The sequence below is a fragment of the Parasteatoda tepidariorum genome, chromosome 6 (assembly GCF_043381705.1).
Source record: "Parasteatoda tepidariorum isolate YZ-2023 chromosome 6, CAS_Ptep_4.0, whole genome shotgun sequence".
Classification (NCBI taxonomy): domain Eukaryota; kingdom Metazoa; phylum Arthropoda; class Arachnida; order Araneae; family Theridiidae; genus Parasteatoda; species Parasteatoda tepidariorum.
In genome coordinates, this window is record NC_092209.1 from 54,091,384 (window position 1) to 54,115,384 (window position 24,001).

Below are 24,001 nucleotides of genomic sequence, written 5' to 3' on the forward strand. Positions count from 1 at the left end.
TATGAAATGATGTCTTTTATTTACAAGTATTAAAAAAACAGCAAAATTTTACAAATTTTATTCATCTACGTCTTCGATGCTTTGTCATTCGTTGCTTACCAAATTTTGCATTCTGAAAATATAAAGCAAAAAACATAAATTAAATTTGCAATAAAGTAAAACTACTGCTAATGCTAAAGAATAAAAAATATAAAAAGAGGGTATTTGAAAAGAACATTATTCAATCGAGATTATCAATTCTAAAAGTTTACATCACATAAAACATGAGTAATATAATTCAAATCATATCAATGGTCTTTTTGGGTTAAGCCTCAAAGAAAGAAAGAAAAAGCTGAATAAGTCAATTTAGGGGAAAAAAAAGCATTCTTTTTGGAATTATTTTAAATATGTTGTATAAAATGGAAAACAAATCTTAATGATAACAATGAAAATTAATGTAAAGTTAAGATTGTATCAATTTGATTTAAGACACGAAAAAAAAAATTAAAACTAACATTTGCTATAAAACTTTGATCTACACTGCTTAATAATCTATTTAAAAAAAAATGCCAGTTCCTATGGTATCCTTAAAATTCAGTAGTAGTTGTAGAGCTTGGGGTACAAAATAAAAAGAATATTTTACTCAAATGACTTTCTATGTAAAATAATAAATTTTGCATAATATTAAGACATAGTGCGTAGCCAAATTTTTCAACAAAAAATAAGCACCTTTTAAGTACTTTTTAAGCACTCGAAAACTATTTTTAAGCACTATAAACATTAACAAATGCAAAATAATTTTCGAAGGCTTTACATGATCATGATAAAATAACTAGTTTGTGACAAAGAATTCTTTTCTTGATTATATTAGTCACCATAAAAATATAGAGAGATTTTTCGGTTCAACAAGCAAAATGTAGCAGAGTTGCATATGAGAGTGCAATAATCTCACCGAGCCGAGATCAGTAGACACACATGCGAACTCTCAAGTATTTCATCAAACATGTAAAATGATTGGCTCTTTCATATGCTATGGATCGAAGGTACGCCAAAATAGATTGTGGTTGAATGAATGGGGAAAAAGTTGAATAGAACAATGTGAAATGCACGCTTCTGCATAATACGTTCCGAAAATCTATATGGTAACAGAAAATATCTCATTTTCAAAAGGGGGAAATTAAGCACTTTTCAAAAACACCTAATGAAAAAAGCACCTTTAAGGGCTTCTAAAAAACGAAAATCGAAAATAAGCACCTCAAAGCACTTTTTAAAAACGCTACGCACCATGTAACAAGGGCAGACTGGCCTGCCAAGTCAAAAGTCACATTAAAAGAAGTATTTAATCAATGCTTTGTAGTACAGGAGAGATCCTTTATAAGCACATTATCAAAAAAGGACACTGCCGAAAGAACAGTCAATGCAGCCAACCTCACGATATCTCATATCAATATTTAAATAATTTGGCTATAGCTCAATCACAAAAAGGCAGTGAAAATTAATATAACCATGAAACTGAAACATTTTTGTGGTGAGAGAAATAAAGTAGCTTAAAGAATAAAAGAGTTAAAAATAGATTTTGATGCTTGATTTAGTCGTGATAGTGAATTAATGAGTTATATATTTGTATTGAATTAAAAAGTTAGCCGTTATTGATTGTTAAGAAGAGAATATTTATATATGCTTTTTATATAAAATGCAATATAAATTAAATTATTGTTCAAATACATTAAAGTTGGATTAAGAATGATTAAAAAATAAATGTATGAAATGAAAGAAGTTTTAAAAGCTAAGAAATATGTAATTCCTATAATGGCATCACATATAGTTTTTGCTAATCTTAGTGAAAATTATAGACACCCGGTGGATGAGCGGTAGCGCTTTGCGCTGTCGCGCCACAGGTCCCTGGTTCGATCCTCGGGCCGGGCAAGGTTGACTCAGCCTTTCATCCCTTCAGTGGGTCGATAAATGAGTACCAAGCATGCTTGGGAACTAAACACTGGGGGTTCCGCGTTCGGTTGACCACCTGACCGGAACATCTGCTCCTGCACCCCAGAGCCCAAGAAAACTGAGATGGGCACAGTAGGCCTTGGCCCTCTATGGGCTGTTGCGCCGCTGAGTTTCGTTTTTAGTGAAAATTATGACTTTCCAAACTTTGACAAACACCTAAATTCAAAACTTCAAAGGGGTGCAAAAACAATAGTTAAAGGACTATGTTCCTTTTAGAACCCTTCACACAATTCATGCACCTCCAATGGTCATTGAGAGAAAACAAGAACGCGATTAGAGAGTTTTTCATGAGGCTTTATTTCTGGAATCAGACTTTAATTCTCCTTCAAGAATCATCCCAGAATCACATGCAATGAGAATGGCTCTTTAGCATTTTATCAAAGTAGGAACAGTATATAACTTCAAATTTATATGAACTCTCGATATCTCCAACTTCTAGATCTCAAAACCTTGTTATATCGAATATTTTTTAAAATAGAAAATGAATTTTTTCGGAAATTCACCATGTAAGTTTATTGTAATTTAATATTTATCTCTTTAATGCATGATTATTTTTGTCTTACTTTTAAAATTATCAATGCTCTATTTTGACTTACAGTCAACTATCATTGCATACATAATTATTAGTAGTCATTCTTATGTTTCATGACTCTACTTTTTAGAGAACCATTTTAGAATACATTATTCTATTTTTTAAAATATATTTAGCGAATCGAAAGTATACTATATATAGGTAAAGATGTGACTAATCAACTGTGTTACATTATTGTACATAAGAAAGAAAATTTAGGAAAATAATAATACACCAACAGGTTGTAATATAAGTGCTAATAAATTTGAATAATTAGTATTAGCATCAAAAAAAGAATTTTTTGTGAGAATAAAAATAAGCTATGAGTAAAATCCTCGTGTTACAATATTATTTAAATAGAAAAATTTGGAAAACAATATTTCTTTCCTTATCAGAACAGATCTTACCTTCTTAAAAGGAGCATTCTTTTTTCCCTGACTTTTAAAATTCATATCAGTACTTTCTGAAGTATTGTATTTTGAACCTTTCTTTTTACCCCCATATCCATATTTAGAATCCCGGTATTCACGTTGCTTTTTGCTAAAATAAAAAGAAAGACCCACATGTCAATGCCATACTCAAGATAAAGATTTTTTTAAACATTTAAATATTATCCATCATAAAAAAAATTATACATAATCTTGTGTTTTTCAAAAATATTAAACTAACAATTAAAGTAACGACCAAAGTGACATATATTTTTATAAAAGGTTAAGACATGATTTTTTTCCCTCTAAAATCAAATGCAAAGCTGCCAACTTGTTAAAAACAAAAACTGGAACACAAAGCAGGATAAGCCAATCAGGGGAAATAATGACACAAAGAGTAAAACAGAATATCAAAAATCATAATATCAGTAGCAAAATATCAATATATAAACCATACACGTTTCATATAACATAATTTTTGAGTTAACAGTTTTAATTAAATTATTTATTAATGAAGAATATCACAACTTTATTGCAACTAATTTTTAAAAAAAAAAAAAACTTTTCAGGAGAATAGCGATATTGGATTTTAAAAACAAGAAAATACAAATTGCAATATTGAATTTTTAGATCTCGCAAATTTTAAATCAGCTAAATACCAAAATCAATGATTGATATTAAAATCGTGTGAATAAGAATTCCGATATTAGCAGATTCTGACAGAGTTCCTAATATTTAAAATGGCGAAAAGCAGCTAAAATAAAGGAATCAAATTGGCGTAAGAATCATAAATGTCTTGTTAGCGTGATTTAGCTAAAGTTTCAAAATTTCGTCGGATTATAAATTTTTGATTCACGGGAGTCCACTAACCAATGGTCTTGAGATATGCGGCAATCTGTGAAATTCGCGGAAAATCACATGACCTGCTTTCAGGTTATTAGATCTGTCATGGGTTGAAAGAAAATTGGCACGAGAATTGAAAAGGTGCTAGAATATCGAAAAATTGGAACATTTTGATCTAAAATCGTATTTTCGGAACAAAGCTGAAAATTCGGAACAAATACGATTTCATAGGAACAGTTGGCAGCTCTGCAAATGTTAATTGAAAAGAATTTGTAGAGTGTAAAGGTTACTTTAAAAAGTTCATCATAATTAAATATACAATAACAATCAGTATTTCTACAAAAAAAATTTTTAAAAAAAAGATTCTGTTAACAATGATTCAGTAAAATAATCAGTAAGGGCTTTGTTTCTTACTTTTTTCTTCATTTTGTTAGATCATAAACCAAGACAGAATGGGAAACGTAACCCTTACTTACATGAAAAATTTATACAACATTGTAATTTTTGAGAAAAATTTACACAGTATTTTAATTTTTGCATATTTTTTGTTCATCTATATTTTTATAGCAAACGGTAACAAAAAAATAAAATAAACTTTTAAATCAATCTTTTTTTATTATAACAAGCGGTTACAAGTTAATGAAGCATAAACCAGAATTCATATTTTAAATTTGTTTCAATGACTCAATACTTTTGAGATTTATATGTTTTCAGTCTAACATATAAGATTGTATAATAAATGCAAGTATAAATTACAAAGGATGAAATGAATCTAAATTATACGCTTTTTTCTTATTTATTACTATTTTCGAAATTTCAACTGGATGACTGCATTTCAAAATGCTTGGTACAATTGCCATTTACAGCTTTAAAAAATATTTCCAACAATTGCATACCTAAACTATCATTACGTTTGTCTTTTTTAGATATATTCATTTAGATTGATATGAATACTCATTATTTTGCAGACTGCTTTCTGATCTGATAAGAGGTATTACCTTCTTCATTGTGCATGCTGTTTGATAATTTGACATGTTACCTGGGAATTCTAAAATCAAAGCAGACACTGAAAGGTTAACAGTTAACCTTCACATAGTTTAATGTTCTAAACTCAAGCACACTAGGTTGAAGTTTCACTTGATCAGTTATCAACAAGGACGAATCTAATCATTGGTTATCTAATGAAGCATGAAGTTCATTTTGGAAGGATAAGGCAAGTGTGCTAATGGCACATTCTTAATAATCAGATAGTTAGTTGCTCTCAGATTACAATTTATTTGGTGCTTGTTTTATTAAGAAGTGCACCTAAACGCCTTGATACAAATAATTAATTTTATGAGAATTTTGCTTATCTTTTTATAAAGTTATTGTTAAACTGCCAATTTTTGGGAGAATAATTGACAAAATGTTGATGTTTTGTGAGGGAGCATCTTTGGTCTGCTAATTTTGTGAAGGTACCGAGAAATGATTTCAAAATTGATCTGTATTCTTTTTCATTTGTAAATATAATTTTTTAAAAACACATATCTAAATGACTTTTTAAATCATTTTTTTTTTAAGCTATGTAAAATCTGACTTTTTATGAACAGATATTGTTTCTTGTACTAAGGAATATAAGATAAAACCCTTTAATATTTATACTTGGTCTAAAAATTACAAAAATAACAGAAGAAGACTATTCATAAACCTGTCAGTAAATTAATAGTTAATGAAAGTTAAACAACTTATGAATAATTCTCAGTCACTTTAGTCTTGAAGGTTATTGAAGCTGAAGTTTTAATGTAATAAAACTATGCTAAAAATTACACTAAAAAAGAAAAATGTTAAGACAAAAGCAATGATAAAAAATATGTACCTTTTATTGATTCGCTTAACTGCATTATTTTTGTTTTCATTTAAGAGGTTATCAGCACTCATTTTTCCTAAAAAATAGTCATGTTCATTAGAATATAAAAATGAGAAATTCAAAGCAAAAACCAAGAGCAGAAAAATCCCTTCTTTTTCAGGAAAAGAAACAACTTTATTTCATAAATACTATGCACTTGAATTAAAATGGCAAGAGAAAAAAAGTGCTTTAACGTTTTTAACTTTGTACTATATCTATATTTAATATCTTCTAATAAATGCTTTTTATTTATTAAAACTTTAATTAGACTATTTTAAATATGTTCTGCACCTAAATCTAATTAAAAAAATGTCATTAATACATGAAATATTCTTATAATTCAAAGATATAAAAATGTTGCAATTTAAATTGATGTATGTATCATAACTAAACTCAACTCAGTGGCGCAACAGCCCACAGAGGGCCAAGGCATACTGTGCCCATCTCAGTTTTCTTAACATTGGGCTCTGGGGTGCAGGAGCAGATGTTCCGATCAGGTCGTCAGCCGAAAGCGGAACCCCCAGTGTTTAGTTCCCAACCATGCTTGGTACTCATTTATTGACCCACTGAAGGGATAAAAGGCTGAGTCAACCTTGCTTGGCCAGAGGATCGAACCAGGGACTCGTGGCACGACAGCGCGAAGCGCTACCGCTCAGCCACCGGGCGTCGTATGTATCATACAAAAGCATATAATTTTTTAACTACAATAATTAAGGTACAAACTCATCATTGTAAAGGCATATGGTTTCTATACAATCCAGCCCTTCCAATTACAGATAAATGGGTATCAATTAGACTCAGAAGCAAAGCGCAACAGGTGCAATGCTGATCACATTGCCACAGCCAAGCTATTGAGACACCTAATTCTCCATCATACCATTCACCATCTGAAAGTCGCGAGAGTGCTTCATTTAAAATATTAATAAGGTAAAGCATTTAAAGGCTTCTCTGTGACATAGTCTTCTCCTTCTAATCTGAAACAGATTAGATCCATAAGTTAGTTCGCCCTCATCTCCCTCAGCACTATGTCAGGTTACTTTAAAATGTCATCCCGCACTAAGGCAACACAACTCAGTAGATGTTGTGAAATAGCTCAATCCGTATTGCAATTAGTACAAATCTCCAACTTCTGATAGGGGAATCTGATGGTCCTTAAGTGACCAGAAGTTAAATGTGTTAAAGTAGTTTGGTCTTGCCTTTTCCCCTCAAATTTTAAGACAATATCTGGATCTCCACTTCTATACCATGGATGCACTGGTTACTTTCTAAGAAATGTCAATCAGGGTATGTAGCCAAATTTTTCAACAAAAAATAAGCACCTTTTAAGCACTTTTCAAGCGATGGAAAAACATTTTTAAGTATTTTGAAAAATATCATAATTAGACAGGGTTGACAAGTTTTTGACAATCGATGGTTTTAACCAGTTTTATTTACATTGGCGAGGACGGTGGCACGTCACAAACGATGATTAACAAGAGAAATCAAATTTTCTATTGCTAATAGAGAAAAAAAATTGACAATGTTTAGTTGGTCCCCGTAATCAGCAAAAATTCTACTACAGAGGGCGGAAGATGAAGTCTGATCTCTTGTAAAATGCAGTAGGGTTGCACATGAGAGTAAAAAATCGTTATCAGTGAATCCAGCTCAGTATACCCAAGTGCGGACCCGCAAGTAATTCATCAAACATGTAAAACAAATGGTGTTTTCATTCACTACAGACAGGCGGTATGCTGAAATAGATTGGGGTTGAATTAGTTCTGAAAACGTTGAATAGGACAATGTCTTTTTGCATAATTTGTGGCGAAAATCAACATGGTAAAGAAAAATATCGCATTTCGGAAAGGGAAAATTAAGCACTTTTTAAAAACACCCATGGAAAAAACACCTTTAAGGGCTTTTAAGAAACGAAAATAAGCACCTTTAAGCACTTTTTAATAACGCTGCACACCCTGTCAATAGAGGCCTTTGTTCTAGAGTACAGTTCAATGTATGTCAAAGGTTCCGCTTTCGTCTGAGGGATAGCAGAGCTGTTTAACTGCTATATCATTATATTTCAGATTAACATGAGATGGCATCCATTGCAGGTGGAGTCTCTGACAGAGTTTTAAGTTTTTTAATTACGCCAATTCCCTTCTGATTAGTAATGTCTGCGCAATTTTCGACATATTGTAGAAAACTTTAACCATCTGAAAGTATCCATATTTCCCTGAAAAAATTTCACTCCAATACATAATCCAGAACCATATCTATAGCAATCAATTCAGAGCAGAAAACTGAGGCATAATCAGCATTTCTTTGTTTAAGAGAATCTTCTTTTCCGTGTTTTATATAAACCCCACTGCCTGCATGTTCAATTGCTGTCATCTGCGTCAATCACAATAGCCTCAGTAGGTACATTGTTAATCACCTCATGGACAGCCTGTCTTAACAATTCTGACTGTAGGGAGGATTTGTTAGTGTATGTGTTCAGATCTGTACGAAAAAACACTCCAGGCAGAAGTTATAGTGGAAACCCAACATGTTTTTATGAATTAAACCCAACAATAGACAGCAATGCTTCAACTTTCACCACATGATTGAAAAGACTCAGTCTTGTGAGAAAGTGTTGTATAGTATTAGCACTTGTATAGTATCTATAAACAATTTACAAAATGATAAATAAAAAAATCACCAGTTTTAATTTTTGCATTTAACATGCCCCTTTTCTGTACTTGTTGATTTTTAAAAACATTTTATAAGTTCAAAGACTATATTAATTAAAATTATTAAAAATATAAAAAGAGACAAAAACAAACATTAGGATATATTTTTACAATTTATTATAGCAGATAAAACACAGAAAAATAAACCTAACATAATATCACAAACCAGAATATTGTCAAAGGAAAGAGGGGCGGAGGGTGCCCTTCAAAAAAAAAATTTGCTACCTACGTTACTTTAAAAATTTTTTTTTAATTGATTTCATTATCTATATAATACTATTAATAATGAAAAAAAAATATTAATTAGGAAATAAAATACTTTTAAAGACATCACAAATAAAAAAAAAATTATGTTCATGTTAAAAATAAATTTTACCTGAACACTTACAAAAAATAAATAATATAGGAGACATTAAAAAAAAAACATCTAACAATAGAAGTTGGCACTTATTTAATTATACCTTTTTTAGTTTTTTTCAGAGCACTAATCATCTTCTTTTTTTCTTGTTTCCTTTGTTGAACTATTTCGGTTTGCATCTGGAAGATTTCAAAGAATCATTTTTTATTGAATTTACTTATTATAACTCTGCAATATATGGTGAAAATACATGCATTTTCCACCAATTTGGATGAAGCGTGTTTATCCACATAAAATTTAAATATGTGTGACAATTATTCTTTAATTTAACGGGACAAACTTGTCATATGTTTACAGGGTTTTATTATTATAAAAATTAAGAACTTTGAATGCAGATTTAGAATCTTTGAAAGACCTATTTTAAAGGGAGAAAACACTATGAAATAAATATAATAAGCTTAAGTTTATGAGAGTTGAAATTTTTCGATAATTTGACCATGGAACATGTAGTAGATTAAACAAATAAGATTTAAAGTAATTTCACTTTACCTTATGTTTACTTATGTCATAGAACTACACATTTATTTGCTTGTTTCATAACACCAAATCAATATGCATGAGCAGAAACATATGATCTAAAATCATACTATTTCAGTGTTTATTAGTGACTATATGGTTCAGCATTAAACTCAATTTTTATGTCTAGCAAGTAGCAGCAAGAGTTTCTTAGAAAGGCAAGTTTGGGGATTTTTTGCTTTGAATAAAAATATTTGAAGTGAAAGAGATTAAATGACAGAAAAATACATAAAAATGGATATTATTTATAAATACATAATAAAATGAAAATGTGTAGAATATATAACATAAATTACAGTCATTTTAACTTTTGAACTCAAAAATTAATTTTATAATCATTCAACAGCATTTAACTGGAATTAAGTTCTTTTAATTAAATAAATCTTATAAAAAAAGAATTATAGGTAATTAAATGCTATTAACATTAACAAATTATAATTCATATGGCATTTAAGCTTCACAGAATGGGTAGCATTTATTAGGTATTCAGATAATGATTTACAAAATAGCTTTATGAAAATTTAAAAATAAAACATGTGAATAAATCATGTCTGATTCGTAAAACAATCACAACAAAGGCTCAGGTGCTCATCAATTAATTTAAATTCCAATTGAATTAGCAGACATAAATTAAAAATAAAAGGATGTCAGCATGAAAATAAGAAATTCAATGAAAGAGAAAAATCTTATGACTAAATCAAGAACACATATCAATTTACTGTGACTTAAATTAACTCTTGTTTACAAAAATTACTAACTTTTTTGCCAAGTTTCTTCTGTTCTCTCATAGCTCTGACCTTCTCAGTACGTTCCACAGCTGTCTTTTTGCTCAATAGCTTCTCTCGTACCTAGAAAGGGAAACAAAAATATAAATCTTAACACAAAAAGTGCTGATTTTTTAGAATCAAAATTTAAAAAAAAAAACTATATTGAATAAATACATTTTAATTCTGCGTTAAATTGTTGAAAATATTTTTTAATACAAACAAAATAACACTTCATTTGAAAATTGTAACTAAGATGAATCGCTAATATTTAATATGGAAATAAAAAATATGCCACATGCAAATCATTTAACTTTATACAATATACATACTTTTAACATATGAGCATCAGATTTAGCCATTTCAGCAAAATAGTCATCAGGTCGTTTTGTAGGAACTCCAAGTTTCTTCAAACGCTTGAAAGCCTTTGAAACAGCAGCTAAAGCTTGATTATAACTATAAAGAAAAAAAAAGAGACTTAAATGCGTAACTCTTACATTAAAGTTTAAATAATTACATTTTATATCATTAAAATCCGCACAATGTTTAACATCATATAAATTGCATAAAAACCAAAAAAATAAATAAAATGCCAGTTATAATAATTTTTAAAGCAATTTAAAAAATTACCAAAAGAAATATTTTATTTCTGCTGATTTGGCATACTTTAGAGATATCACAACTGTAATATTTAAAAACTTGATTTATAAGAGCATTAATTTCCATTCATTCAGAATCTCAGCTCTAATTTTCACAATTCAATAAAAAAAAGGGGGGGAATGTATTTTATGATAATATTATTTAAAATTTTAATGTAGGAAAATAGACAAACTTAAACCAACTAAATCAAAATTTACCAATGCATTAAAGTTCTCAAGAAATAAATATATGGATACTTACAAAGACATTTCTCGTTGGAAATCATCGTCTGCTGATGAACCAGAGGTTTCTTTAGACTTGTCTTCATCATTGCTAACATTGTTTATAGAGATATCTAACTTTTCAGACCAATCAAAATTTAATTGTATATCAACCAACTTCTGCTTAAGACCTTTCTGTAATAAAAAAAATTTTAAAAATTTTGAAATAAAAAATGACTTCAAAATTTTAATTACGAGCCTGAAAATTAAAATTTTAAATTAGAGCTAAGACCTTAGAATACAAACAAAGATAGTTTTGAATAATGATTATCAAGATCAAAGAAGGGTAAAATCTCTAGAAACCAATATATTTATTATTACTTCAATTAAAGTAAAATTTTATTTCAGACTTTTTCTTATGTATACAATTAGTTCATTGACTTTTAAGTATAAATTATAATTGCTCAAAATAAAATTAATAATTAAATAAAATATATATGTGCAAACTTTTTCAAAACTTGTCTTTAATGAACAAAACTTTTCAATTTTCACTATAAAATATTTAGATATGGGTTCTGATTAAGTTTTTTTAGATTAATTTAAAAATATATATTATATTAAAAGATTAAATACAGTTACCAAAACAAACTTTAAAATAATAAATTATATCTGACAAATTATAAGTGATAGTGTTGAGAAATAAAAAACATAAAAAATGTCACTTTTAGTTTTTGAAAAATATAAGATAATTATTTATTTGCTTTTTGTTGAAAATTGAAACTATTGTACCAAAAATAGCGCGATAGCAAAGCTAGTTTTGAATGAACCAAAGATCAATAAATCAAAGTCAAATTATGCTTAACAGTCATAATTTTTATCTGTAGTTCGAAAATATTTTTTAAATAGGTATTTGTTTTATTGAAATCTCTCAAATTATCGTATATGTTTAAAAGATAGACTGATTAGTGAGTAATATAACAAATTCATTTTAATTATTCATCATAAATTTTATTCCATTAAAATACAAAAAAAAATTATTTATATATATAATTTTAAAAAAAATATTTAAATAACAACTTATTTTACTACATGTGTTTCGAAAAATGTAGATATAAATTTGTTAATACTAATTGTTGCACTTAAAGGCTAAGTTCGTTCACTTTGCCTTGGTCAAATACTACTGCTAGTTAAGGCTTAGTGAACAAAGACAGCTACATACTTAATAAAAATTAAATCTAACTCTAATTTTTTAGCGCTTCATTAGACATGCATACTAATATGAGAGTATTGTAATGAGATCACATATGTCGAACCTTGGATACTAAAATTCAAAAATGCCCATTTTATATATATTTTAGTCTATGAAGACAGAATCTTGCAATGATCACGATCCTGAAGGAGTTAAACAAATTTTAAAATATTATAGTTATAACAAATTAAAACCCCAAGCATAACTTTTTAAATAAAAACTTTTTTGAGCATGAAAGGTTGTTTTTTTTTTTTTTTTTTTCTTTAATAAAATTTAAGCAAATAAACTCACCACATTATTTACTGGAATTATTTGACGCTTAGGAATCTCCTGCAGTTGTTGTTGTATTACATCTGCAACAACAGCATCTTCAATGTATTCATCTGAAGAATCCTCCATCTTGATTATGAATCGAAAAAATATACACAGTAATATAAATAGTCAATGTATGTAAAATAGAAAAAGCTAATTACATTATTATTTTTAAATTATCAATAATCATGGCAAGTAAAACTTAAAATTTTATTTCCACTTAAAATCCTTTTATTCAAGTTCTCATTATTTAGCTCAAACTATAATTGTATTTAGAAAACACACACAGAAGGGCACCAATTATCTGGATGATTCAGAACTAAGGATAATGAAAAATTCAGATAATTTGACAAATTTTAATAAGTAATTATCCTTCACACTTTTTTCAGGCTTAGGATTGGCAATTGTAGTAGTGTCTATTAGAGAATATAACAAATAATGTGTTCAAAAGTTTTAAAAATTTTTAGAAACCTGTTTCCTTATTTGAAACTACTCAGCACCCATATTGAAACTGGACAGAACAAATGAGGTGCTTTTCAAGATCGCCAAGAGACAAAAGATTTGATTTTTTGACGCTTTTTAAATATTGTGAAAATAAAGAAGCATTTTCTCCAATTCGAAAAATTGGCACTCTACTGTGCATACATTAGGGGAAAAATTTTTTTAATAAGTCGTTGAAAGCAGGGTTGGGTTTTTGACGTCAAAAAGTGGTTTTTGACATGACAAGGGTATAATACTGGTTTAAACCGTCAAAAACCTGTCAAAAATGTCAAAAACTGAAGTTTGCCAAGAAAATATATAAACTTCAAAACTACCAACACTTGCCATGCATTATATTGAAAATTAATTATACTATAGGTAATCAGCAGGTTTTAAAATATTTTTTAATTAAAATTAAGGTAAAATAACAGATTTAAAATCTCAGAAATTTATATTCAAATGCATGTGCAGAAAAATTTTGCACACAAATTGTTTAAATATTTATATTTAAAAAATTTTTTCTTCTTCTTTTTGATACTTAAGAAAATTAAAAGTTTATTATTATGCATTTTTGACATATAAGGAACATATAACTAATATTTATAAGGAACTTACAAGTTATGTTGTATAAATACAAACTTGATACAAGTGTATAAAATATTTTTTTAATGTTATACCGAATATCTTTATTATCCAGTATGTTAATTTGAATTTAAAAGTAGTTATATTTGTGAATAATGATAAATATAATTCATATTGTTTATTATATTTATTTATAATTATTACACTTATCATTTTAAAACAATTTTTATCTCTTAATTTTTTTTTCTCCACTTGTATTAAGAATACAAATAATGCATATCTTGAAAGCAAGAAGTAATTATTCAACAGCTGAATATTTAGATATTCAACAAAACTATATAGTATTCAGCAAAATGAAATTCACAAGTATTTGGATAAACTAAATTTTCAGCATAGTAAATGAATAGGCTGAATATACTGTAAATCGACACTAACTACTCTGTGTATTTAACAGAAAGCACTTAAATTTGTATTGTCTTATGTTAAAAAGATTATTAAGAAGATTTAAAAGAATATTAAAAAGATTTTTCTTTAAAAGATGTCTAATGTACAAAACTGCTAATGTTTATCTTTAAAAATGTCTAATTTTTAGTATAATCTATACTATACACTAAATTTGGTTATAAATAAATTTCTTAATAATATCACTGCAGATTTTCAATAACACATGAAAATGAATATACATAATATTACTCTTCAAAATTTATTTTTTCTAGAACATATTTAGAAACACTATCCTTTAAAAAATATATAAATTTTATGTATTAATTAAATTTCACATATGAATATAGGTTTTTGACATTTTCGACAGTGAGGTTTTTGACGACAGTTTAAACCATGGTTTAAACTGTCAAAAACTGTCACATGTCAAAAACCTGCCAACCCTGGTTGAAAGCAAATTCTACTTTGGCCAATTACGTGGATTGTACATTCCTCTTACAGAAAATCAAAAATTTATTAGCAAATTATCATAATTTTACAAATTAAACTTCTCAATTACAATACCCTATGGTTTCTACAAAAATGCTTGTAATATTAATGAACCCTGAACTAAGAAACCTTGACACTAGCAAATTAAATATTTATCATGACAAATTTATAGCGTTTCTAGACGAGAAAAATTTCATTTTAACCTTTTAATTCATACAAACTCTTTGGGCTCTACAAAGTTGTTTCTTTACCAATTAACTAAAAGAAATTAATAGGCACGGTATAAAAACAGTTTAGGATAGATTCGCTGGTGATAAATTTTTAATGCAATGGGATACCTTTGTTTTACGTGTAAACAAATTGTACTATAAATTAATCTTTTTTCAACTTCGTCCTAAAAATTCAGTTTTGAAAAAAACATAATTGAGGTTGCATGATGACGGTAATTAATTATAGAAATATCTTTGATTCAGTACATCAGTCTAAATCTCAAACTCTAAGCATCTTTCAAAAAATTACATCGAAAAAGAACTTGATAAACGAAAATGAAATAAGTTATCATTTAATAATTAGACTAACGAAGAAATGAGACAAGCCTATAAAACAGAACGGTTTTTAAATAAGTATTAATTATATTTATGAAACAAGATAATTATATAATTATAAAAATCAGCATTTACCATGTGTTTGTTAGTATTTATTTTGTTTGTGTTTCAAAACATTGAATAGCAATTGTTTGTCTATTTCTGTGAGCAATTCACTATACGATTTGATTTTAAATATTATCGTAAAATTAATTAGTTACAGATTCGAATACATTTTTAATGAAATTATTATTTTTTTAAAAAAATTAATAGAAATGTTTTCTTTCTGATACTTCTATTAACTAATTTATTTATTTAAAACAATTTCCAAGTCTGCCTTAACTTTGACCACGGTTTCAGCTCTGACTAAGTTGTTTTGGTGTTTATGTTAAGAAAAGTTGGATCGTTTTTGTTGTTGAATTAACTTATAAAATTTATTAAGATGCCTGATTACTTAGGAGATGATATGCGAAAAGGAAAGGAAGATAAAGAGGAGAAAGAAAAAGACGTTAAAGGTATTTAAAATTGTAAATTTATGTTACGTTCCAAATTATTGTATTGTCCTGTGTTACTTCTTTTTTTCGTATGTCTTTTATGAACACTTTTAAATGGTGATAAAGTGTTTTAAAAAGCATTTTGTTTATCAAATCGATGCACTTGTTTGTATATTTAGTAGCAACTGTTATTATATCACCCGTTTTGAGTCTTAATATTGACAATGCTGCTTATTTTTAATTGTGTAGAAGCCTGTGTATACTGTATTGTGAGAAAAGATATTAAAAAATACTAAAAAATTTGGTTTAAAATTTGAAAGAGGTTTATTTAGTTCGGGAAATTTAACGAAGCTAAAAATATCTGTAGTATGCAACGATATTTAAAAGAATTTTACAGGATTGTATGCCTTTGTTACGTTACATATAATATCCGTAAACGATGTGGTTTATAAGTGCGATTGACAATCACTTAAAAAAGCTTTATTTTAAGTGAGAAGGAGAAAGGAAAGAGTTCTATATTGTAATTTGCAGCAGAATAATCACTAAGTCTTGGCAGCTTCCAACCCAGGAGAATAGCCCATTGTGCAGCTCTAGTGCGACGTAAATGAGCAACAACAACACCCAACCCAGAAGAAATTTAAAAAGAAAACAAAACATTACTGAAGAGGACGAACTTAAAGGGTGTAACTTACCCATCCCCTTTGTAAACTTCCACATATTTTTATTTTCAAAAAATTGCAAGTTTTAAAACCAATTGTTGACTCTGCAATTGGGGAGAGTTCCGTAGGATCTGTGGCAGAATAATCGCCAAGTCTTGGAAACTTCCGGGCAGTGGCCCACAAGAAACTAAAAAAAGCATCACAGAAAGGGAACAACTCGAAAGGTATAACTCGTAGCCTCCCCCAGGCAAACATCTATGTGTTTTTTTTTTTTTTTTATTGGACGTTTTAAATCCATTTGGCACCTTGGCGAGTGTAGTTGGCATGACAGATCATGATAGTACAGAGTGTACCAGTGTCTGTCCACACCAATTGCAAAAGCCAAGGATTCGAAAGGGGAATTTACCACGTTTATATCAACTTGCCTTCGTGTATTTCTGTTTGGGTAGAATTTTGTAATCATTTTAAACTAACTTCCCGACTAGCTACAGACTTCAAATTTGGCACATAACTTAGAATTGGATGACAATTCATGAAAATGAAGAGAAAAAAGACATATAAAGTAAAATAAAATTAAAGAAAAACTAATATTTTCGCTATTGTCTTTTGTTGTCGATTCGATTATTTCAAATTAGTGTCAGTTGAAAAGGTTTGTGTACAGTTAGTGAAAATAATAGGTTCAAAAGTTGTCGATTATTTTTAACATACTGTGTATTATTTATTTTGGTACAGGTACCAATACAGAGATTCTCCTCGGTAGAAAGTCCCTCTCTGATTTCCGTAATCCTAATGTGTGAGAAGTTTAAAGTTGTCTGTCTGTTTCATGTACATTTATTTGTTATATATATATATATTTATTTGTTATATATATATATATATATATAATTATGATTATAGTGTTTATTTCATTTATTTACAGCTCTGGATGAAGGTGACATTGCTCTCTTGAAAACTTATGTAAGTATAATTGCAGTGGTTTTTGTAATTTTATCATATTATTGTATTAACTTTTGTTTTAAGACCAGATATGTTGTTTACAGGGTGTTGGCCAATACAGTAAAGCTATAAAACAAGTTGAAGATGATATTCAAGGAATTCTTAAAAAAGTGAATGAGCTGACAGGTAATTCTTCTGATTTAATATTTTCTGCGCTGTATTTGCTGAAATATTTCTTATTAATATTATAGTTATTTATTTTAGCTTGTTTTTACAATATTTGTCTTAGCAAGTTTATTTTCATTACATGTTTGTTTATATTTGCTTCTAAACCTAACATATAACCCCAAAAACAGAAAATTTTCAAATATTCTACAACAGGACTTATTAATTTATACAAATGTTCTGCATGCATTTCACAGCGAAAAAAAAGCCAACTTTACGTTAAAATACTTTATTTTCATTTATTAAAATACAGGATTGTACACAGATACACTACATTATTTTTTACACCAAAGCAAACATTCTTAATTTGTTACTTTTTGAATCACTTTTGAAGTACAAAATTTTGTTGATGATGATGATGAATTATTAATAAAATGCCTACAATGTTAAGGTCCGATCATTAAAATAAGGGCTGCCTAAAATATCTTTAGAAGGGACAAGTGCCCAGATAGTGCACCATTTGCAAACACAAACATTCGCTGGTCTGTTGTTCCAACAACTTCTTCATTGACATCGAAAGCATTTGGTCTTTTAGAAACAATTCTGTCAATCGTGGATCCCCAGGATTCACAAATTGCTTATGAAATGGGAATGGAAAATATTAAAGTCATAAACTTTATGATATTGGAAATCTCGGAATTTAATTCTTTTACAGCTTGCTTTAGAAGCTCTCTTGATAAAAATTTTGATCGATTTCTCCTGCTGTCTGCTAAAGACTGATACACCGATTTTATAAAAATGTTATAGCCAAAAGCTAATTCATTAATTTCCTCCTCAGAATGGCAAAGATATGGGAGAGGGAGATTACTGATAAATGTGCTGAAATTTGTGCAGGGTGTCAAATGTTCCTCTTCTAAAGCAGCATCATTCCTATGAAACAGCAAGTGGTCAAAGCTAAAGATAATTTTATTCAAGATACAAATTGTTCTGCAGGACTTTGTTTGATGAGTAAAAATTAGATTTGTTGCAGGACTCTAACCAACACTTATAATTTAGAAAATATTAGAGTTAATGCTCAGAAGGTTATTGCACGGTGATAGATATTAAACTATATGAAATTTTAAAAAAATATAATTTTTAAAAACTATTGAGTTAGGAGTCATTAGTTTTTAAAAATCTAATTATAATTATTCATATTACATTCACATTTTAAAAGTTGAACAAGTATTCAGTTTTTGATGTCTTATACTTGCCCATACTTGCTATGAGAGGGTGGGGAGACAACTAATGAAATTCTGCTTAACTTTTTAAATTGTCAAAACATTGAAGCTTTCAGTAACCTCTTGAATGATAGTGTTGCATTCAGAGATGAATTTGGAATTATTTGCGTAAAAGAGTCCCCAAGGTTAAGATTTGAAGCCTATGTTAGCCACAATATAGATATACACTCAGAATCACTGTATTGAAACATTTTCACTAAAAAACGGGCAGCAACAATGTGCATGATTAAAAAATCCCAATATGCCTTGCATTCCTCCAATGTTTCAAATGTTATCAAAGTTTATTTATTCATTATCAATATTATATCTGGATGTATTCAATTCATGCAATTAATTTACAGATGTCTGAATATAAATTTATTTATAGGTATCAAAGAATCTGACACGGGTCTTGCTCCTCCAGCACTTTGGGATCTTGCTGCTGACAAACAAACCCTTCAAAATGAGCAACCTTTGCAGGTTGCACGCTGCACCAAAATTATCACCACAGACTCTGATGATCCTAAATATATCATTAATGTAAAACAATTTGCAAAATTTGTGGTTGATCTTGCAGATTCTGTTGCACCTACTGATATTGAAGAAGGAATGAGAGTTGGGTAGGGCTTGTTGTTTTTTTCACTTGGTATTTGTTATTTTACTATCTTAAATTAATTGAGTGTAATGATATTGTGATATTTAATGATATTAATAATGATATTGTGATATATAATTATGATATTTTAATTATTCTAAACACTATATTTTCCGTAGTTTGTATTTCTGTTCAAAGTAGTGTATATCCATTTAATTTGTGCAAATATTATGTTGTTTTTGAAGGGGAATTAAGTTTTTATTTTATTGAGGAATTAAGTTTTATTTCTATCCTTTTGTTAAGAGTTAAATGCTTTTAAATTCTTCTATTTGAAGCTGCATTCATTGTTGTCAAAACTTTCAGCATAATATGTTATGAATCAAAATTAAAATAAGTTGTTGAACATGGAAATTTAAAAATTTCAACACATTAAACAAAGCAGCTGCCCAAACCATAATACTTCTGCTAAAAATTAGCATGGTTTCTTACTTTTTTATTTTTATCTGTTCAAAATTATTGTTGTTGTCCTCTGTATTTCATTGGTCATATGTAGTAGAAATCATTACAGGTTTACATTTATAGGTTTAGGCCCTTTAAAAAGCAAAAAAAAAAAAAATGTGTTTGCTTATTTTTTTCACCTTGAACAATTCAAATAATTCATTGCACTGCTCTTGCTTTTTTTTTTTTTTTTTTTTAAATATTTAATGGCATGCGTATAGATTTGAATCAAAACAGTTATTCATGTTTAAGGCCCAGCTAAGTAATTACATCTTTTAGCCTCCATAACTTATATGGATTACATGCCCAAAAGTGAAGATTCTTCTAAGCTGAATTGTTATTTTTTTTTTTTTCATGAAAAATTCTTACATTTTTAAAAATTTATAAATACACAATAACCAAAGAACAGGAAATTTTTTCAATCCGTAAAAATCAGTCCTAAATTTAAAGAAAATGATTTAACTTAAAAGTACCTAAGAAAGCAAAAAAAAATTTTTTAAACAATAGCGAAAGATATTTTGTTATAGATTTCATGTGCATATATAAAACAAATCTAAATTTAAAAAAAAAAAATCTTTCTATTTTAGAGTTGATCGAAATAAATACCAAATTCATATTCCTCTTCCACCTAAGATAGATCCTACTGTAACCATGATGCAGGTTGAAGAGAAGCCTGATGTAACTTACAGTGACGTTGGTGGTTGTAAAGAACAAATCGAAAAGTTGAGGGAAGTTGTTGAAACTCCTCTTCTCCATGTAAGATGATATTTCCTGAATTAACAATGCATGCAGTGATCTTATCATATATTGATATTGATCTTATGCAGTATTGATCTTACTAAATAACTCACTGTATAATGTAATTTTTTTATGTATTAGTATGCAAATGCTTAATTACGAGTTGAGTATACAAATAATTAATAAATTAAAGTTAATTGATATTGTATAAATTGTAAAATCATAATTTTTTGTTAGATTTGGATTTTCAATCCTCAAAACATCAGGGTTGGCAATTTGTAAAAATCCTGTTGTTGGTGCAAAACAAATTTAATTAAGAGAGGGATCAAAAGTTTGATGGCCTCGATGTAATTTTTTGCGTTTCTGCATTCATAATGTGTACTTTTGAATAAGAGTACTTTTATATGAGTTAAATAAATTCACATGCTATATAGGGTTGCACCAAATAGTTAGTATTCGGCTGCTCTGGACAAATGTTGTGCTTGTCCCAATAATTTTCTCTTTCTATATTAATTTATTTACCAAATAATTCACCCATAAGTAGTTAATATAAATAGTGTTAAAATGTGCTCTAACAACTACATTATATTTTGCAAGAAAGCATTAAGTAATAATATTATGTTAATATGGAACCATTACATTTATTCAAATGTTAAATTTTTGTTTGTAAAGAAATATCTCCCGTATGTAAAATAACAAGTTAAATGTGAAAATTATCAAGTTCTCGATAATTTTTGAATATTTAAATAAAAGTTACATTTCTTTAAAATTTAGACTTTATTATATCCTGACATCAAATGTAAGGTAGCCATATAATAACAAAATAAATATTAAAGCAGAAATACTTTGAAAGTCATGAAAAAGTATGTAGGGGAGAGTTGGATAAAACGGGATAGTCGGACAAAACGGGAAACGTCGCCTAGGGACCAGACTATTGTAGCTATCTAGTGGACAACGACAAAAACGTGTTATTCGACCGTGATTATATTATTCTCGGTGTGTCCCACCTCGAGCTCACTATTTGATAGAAAATTGTAAGTCTCTGAACTTTTTTACTCTATTTTTTTGCCATTTTCTACATTTACGTGCGTTGTTTTTTTACATTGTACTGTGTACATATATGGGAATAAAATTGTGGTGAGTATTAAATTTGATTAACCATTTATTTACCAATATTTTTATGTGCAGTCTTTTTAATTTTCTTTTCACATTTAGGCAGCAGCCATGTTTGTTTCAAAAAGTGTCGGAGTTGGACAAAACGGGACACTTATGAGTTGGATAAAATGGGATAGAGTTTTTTATGTCCCGTTTTATCCGTCTATTAATTTGTTAGATTATTACATTTTAAAATAGCCATATATTAATGTAGGCCTAGGCTTTTAGAAAAACTTATTTATAATAGCTACATATATTTTTGAAAAATTTAGTTTCTTTATATAGTAAAGCAAATTTTGTTTATTAGCCTTCATTATTATGTATTTTATTTTCGACTCTAAGATTTCACATTTTTCTTTAGAACTAATTGTAATGTATTTCTCTGATGAAGACTTGAGCTTCTTTACATATAAACTTCTTAATTTTCTGGATATCTCAATTCAATCTACATTCAATTCTAAAAAGAATTTCTTCTCTTTGTTTACTGAAAAATTTAAATACTTGATTATTAAAGAGTCTTTCATGGATGTTGCGACATCAATGGAGAGTTAGTTTTAATAATTGTTTTAACACGGCTGGACACACATCTTCGAGGGACATCGTAGGAGAAGACCAATCTGCAACATTTTCAGGGGAGAAAGGATTAGAACCCTCCTATTATCCCCCTAAGTTACCCTTTTCAATCCTGTACCTCAAGTAAAAGGACCTAGCCCAGAAAAAATGGCTGATAAAAGAAAGAAAAAAACTGTAGTAATAACATCGTCTCCATATGAAAGTGAATTAGAAATGGAAGAAAAGGAAAGGATGATTAAACTATAAAAAATAGCTAAGAAAATTGAAGAAAAGGCTGCTAAGAAATTTCTCTTAAAAGCACAAGGCACATTTCGGCAACGAAAATAAGCCTTCATGTTTGAAAACTCAGTCTTTAAAAGCAAATGTAGCATAATATTTTTTTGTGTACTTACTTATAAAATAACAATCTATATAAAAGTGTTAGAACAGTAAAATCCCATAAATATAATTTATAGACATTTTGCTTTGCAGTTCTCTGTCAGTTAATTATGCTTTTCACTAAGTTTTATGCAAAAAATTAAACATTGTAAACCCTATCCCATTTTATCCAACCCAGGTATGCTAAAACGGGATATGTAAGAGTTTGGATATTAATTTTTTTTTAACACACGGTCATTAAAATTAGTTGAAAATATGTTTTTTGTGTGCTTCAATAAATGTTGTAGCTACAAAAAAAATTATGTATGGTTTTTCTTAACAGATATTCAGCAGTAAATAAAAACAATAATGGTATCCCGTTTTGTCCAACTCTCCCCTATATTTAAAATTCATCCTCTCGCAAGGGAGTTTTGCTTTTTAAAAATGCTAAGATTTTACATTCGAAGTATAAGTCTTGTGTTTTACTTGTTAATTTAGATACGCCGAGTGTACATAGTGTTGTTACTCATAAATATAATTAATTATGTGTTAGTGCTTTGAATAAAATGTGTATTAAGATTTTATATTTCTGTATTACTATATATAGCCAGAGAAATTTGTTAACTTGGGTATTGAGCCTCCCAAAGGAGTTTTACTCTTTGGACCACCTGGAACTGGAAAAACTCTTTGTGCTAGAGCTGTAGCTAATAGAACTGATGCTTGTTTCATAAGAGTTATTGGATCTGAACTTGTACAAAAATATGTTGGAGAAGTATGTTGCTAACCTTATTTTTATTGCATTTATATCATGCTTGTTATTCATTTTTTAAAAATATTATCTTCGTTTTTTGTACCGTCATAGTAAACAGATAAAAAATTTTGTTTATGCCAGTTATTTTATTGGTTTAAAAATGTCAACAAGGATTTCCAGAATTAGGAAGAAGAAAAAGGTGCATTGTATGTGAAACAAAAAGCATTATTATTGTTTTTTAGGACAGATAATTACTTCTTTATGCTAAAATAAATGTCTTTTGTTTGCATTTTGCAGAATTCATAAACCACTTATCGATTATTATCTACTTCTTCAAAGATTTTTGGAGAAAAAACAAACACTTTACTCATATACTAGACTGATATCTTTATAATAGTTAATACAATAAGTTATAATAGTTCAAAATCATTAAGGGGTATTTCCTGTGTCAAATGTATTGTTTAAAAGTAATATCAAAAGGTAAACAACTTTTCACAGTGATTACTAGTATTTTAATTTTAGTCAGAAAAATTGGTATACTAGTAAGATCTTGATGTTGTAAATACTTGTGATAAATTTAATATTTTAGTAATGAAATAAAAATTCAACGAAAGGGCAAATATATGTACATATACAGAGAGGATTGTGATCTGGATATCCGAGGTCCAGAAGTTCCAAGAAATCGTCGATCACATTTATGTGTAAATGTCT

The 24,001-nt window shown here is 28.5% G+C and overlaps 2 protein-coding genes across 4 annotated transcripts in view; one reads left to right on the forward strand and one right to left on the reverse strand.

The window, feature by feature from the left end:
* LOC107441094 (probable rRNA-processing protein EBP2) lies at positions 1-15,321 on the reverse strand. Of its 3 annotated transcripts, none has more exons than XM_071182375.1 (9): positions 15,207-15,321; positions 12,514-12,621; positions 11,014-11,168; positions 10,446-10,569; positions 10,108-10,197; positions 8,877-8,952; positions 5,684-5,750; positions 2,965-3,097; positions 1-112 (listed from the first exon to the last, which is right to left on the reverse strand). In XM_071182375.1, exons 1-9 carry the CDS (start codon positions 15,207-15,209, stop codon positions 62-64), a joined length of 807 nt encoding a protein of 268 aa, XP_071038476.1. In that variant the 5' UTR covers positions 15,210-15,321; the 3' UTR covers positions 1-61. The 3 variants fall into 3 exon arrangements, with proteins under 3 accessions (XP_071038476.1, XP_015909727.1, XP_071038477.1); XM_016054241.2 differs by having other exon boundaries at positions 15,106-15,211; XM_071182376.1 differs by lacking the exon at positions 2,965-3,097.
* LOC107441093 (26S proteasome regulatory subunit Rpt1) overlaps positions 15,293-24,001 on the forward strand; it is a 13,800-nt gene continuing 5,091 nt past the window's right edge. The window contains exons 1-6 of the mRNA XM_016054240.3: positions 15,293-15,625; positions 17,183-17,220; positions 17,304-17,385; positions 19,012-19,243; positions 20,304-20,472; positions 23,147-23,311. Coding sequence (XP_015909726.1) covers positions 15,553-15,625; positions 17,183-17,220; positions 17,304-17,385; positions 19,012-19,243; positions 20,304-20,472; positions 23,147-23,311 — 759 coding nt within the window. The 5' untranslated portion in view covers positions 15,293-15,552. The remainder of the gene's footprint in view (positions 15,626-17,182; positions 17,221-17,303; positions 17,386-19,011; positions 19,244-20,303; positions 20,473-23,146; positions 23,312-24,001) is intronic.

Bases quoted from the DNA above. Each gene is read 5' to 3' on its own strand.
- LOC107441094 (XM_071182375.1), bottom strand. The intron at 11,169-12,513 runs GTGAGTTTATTT...TTTTTATTACAG, and splicing joins TAATTCCAGTAAATAATGTG to AAAGGTCTTAAGCAGAAGTT. The intron at 3,098-5,683 runs GTACATATTTTT...TTTTTATTTTAG, and splicing joins GTTAAGCGAATCAATAAAAG to CAAAAAGCAACGTGAATACC.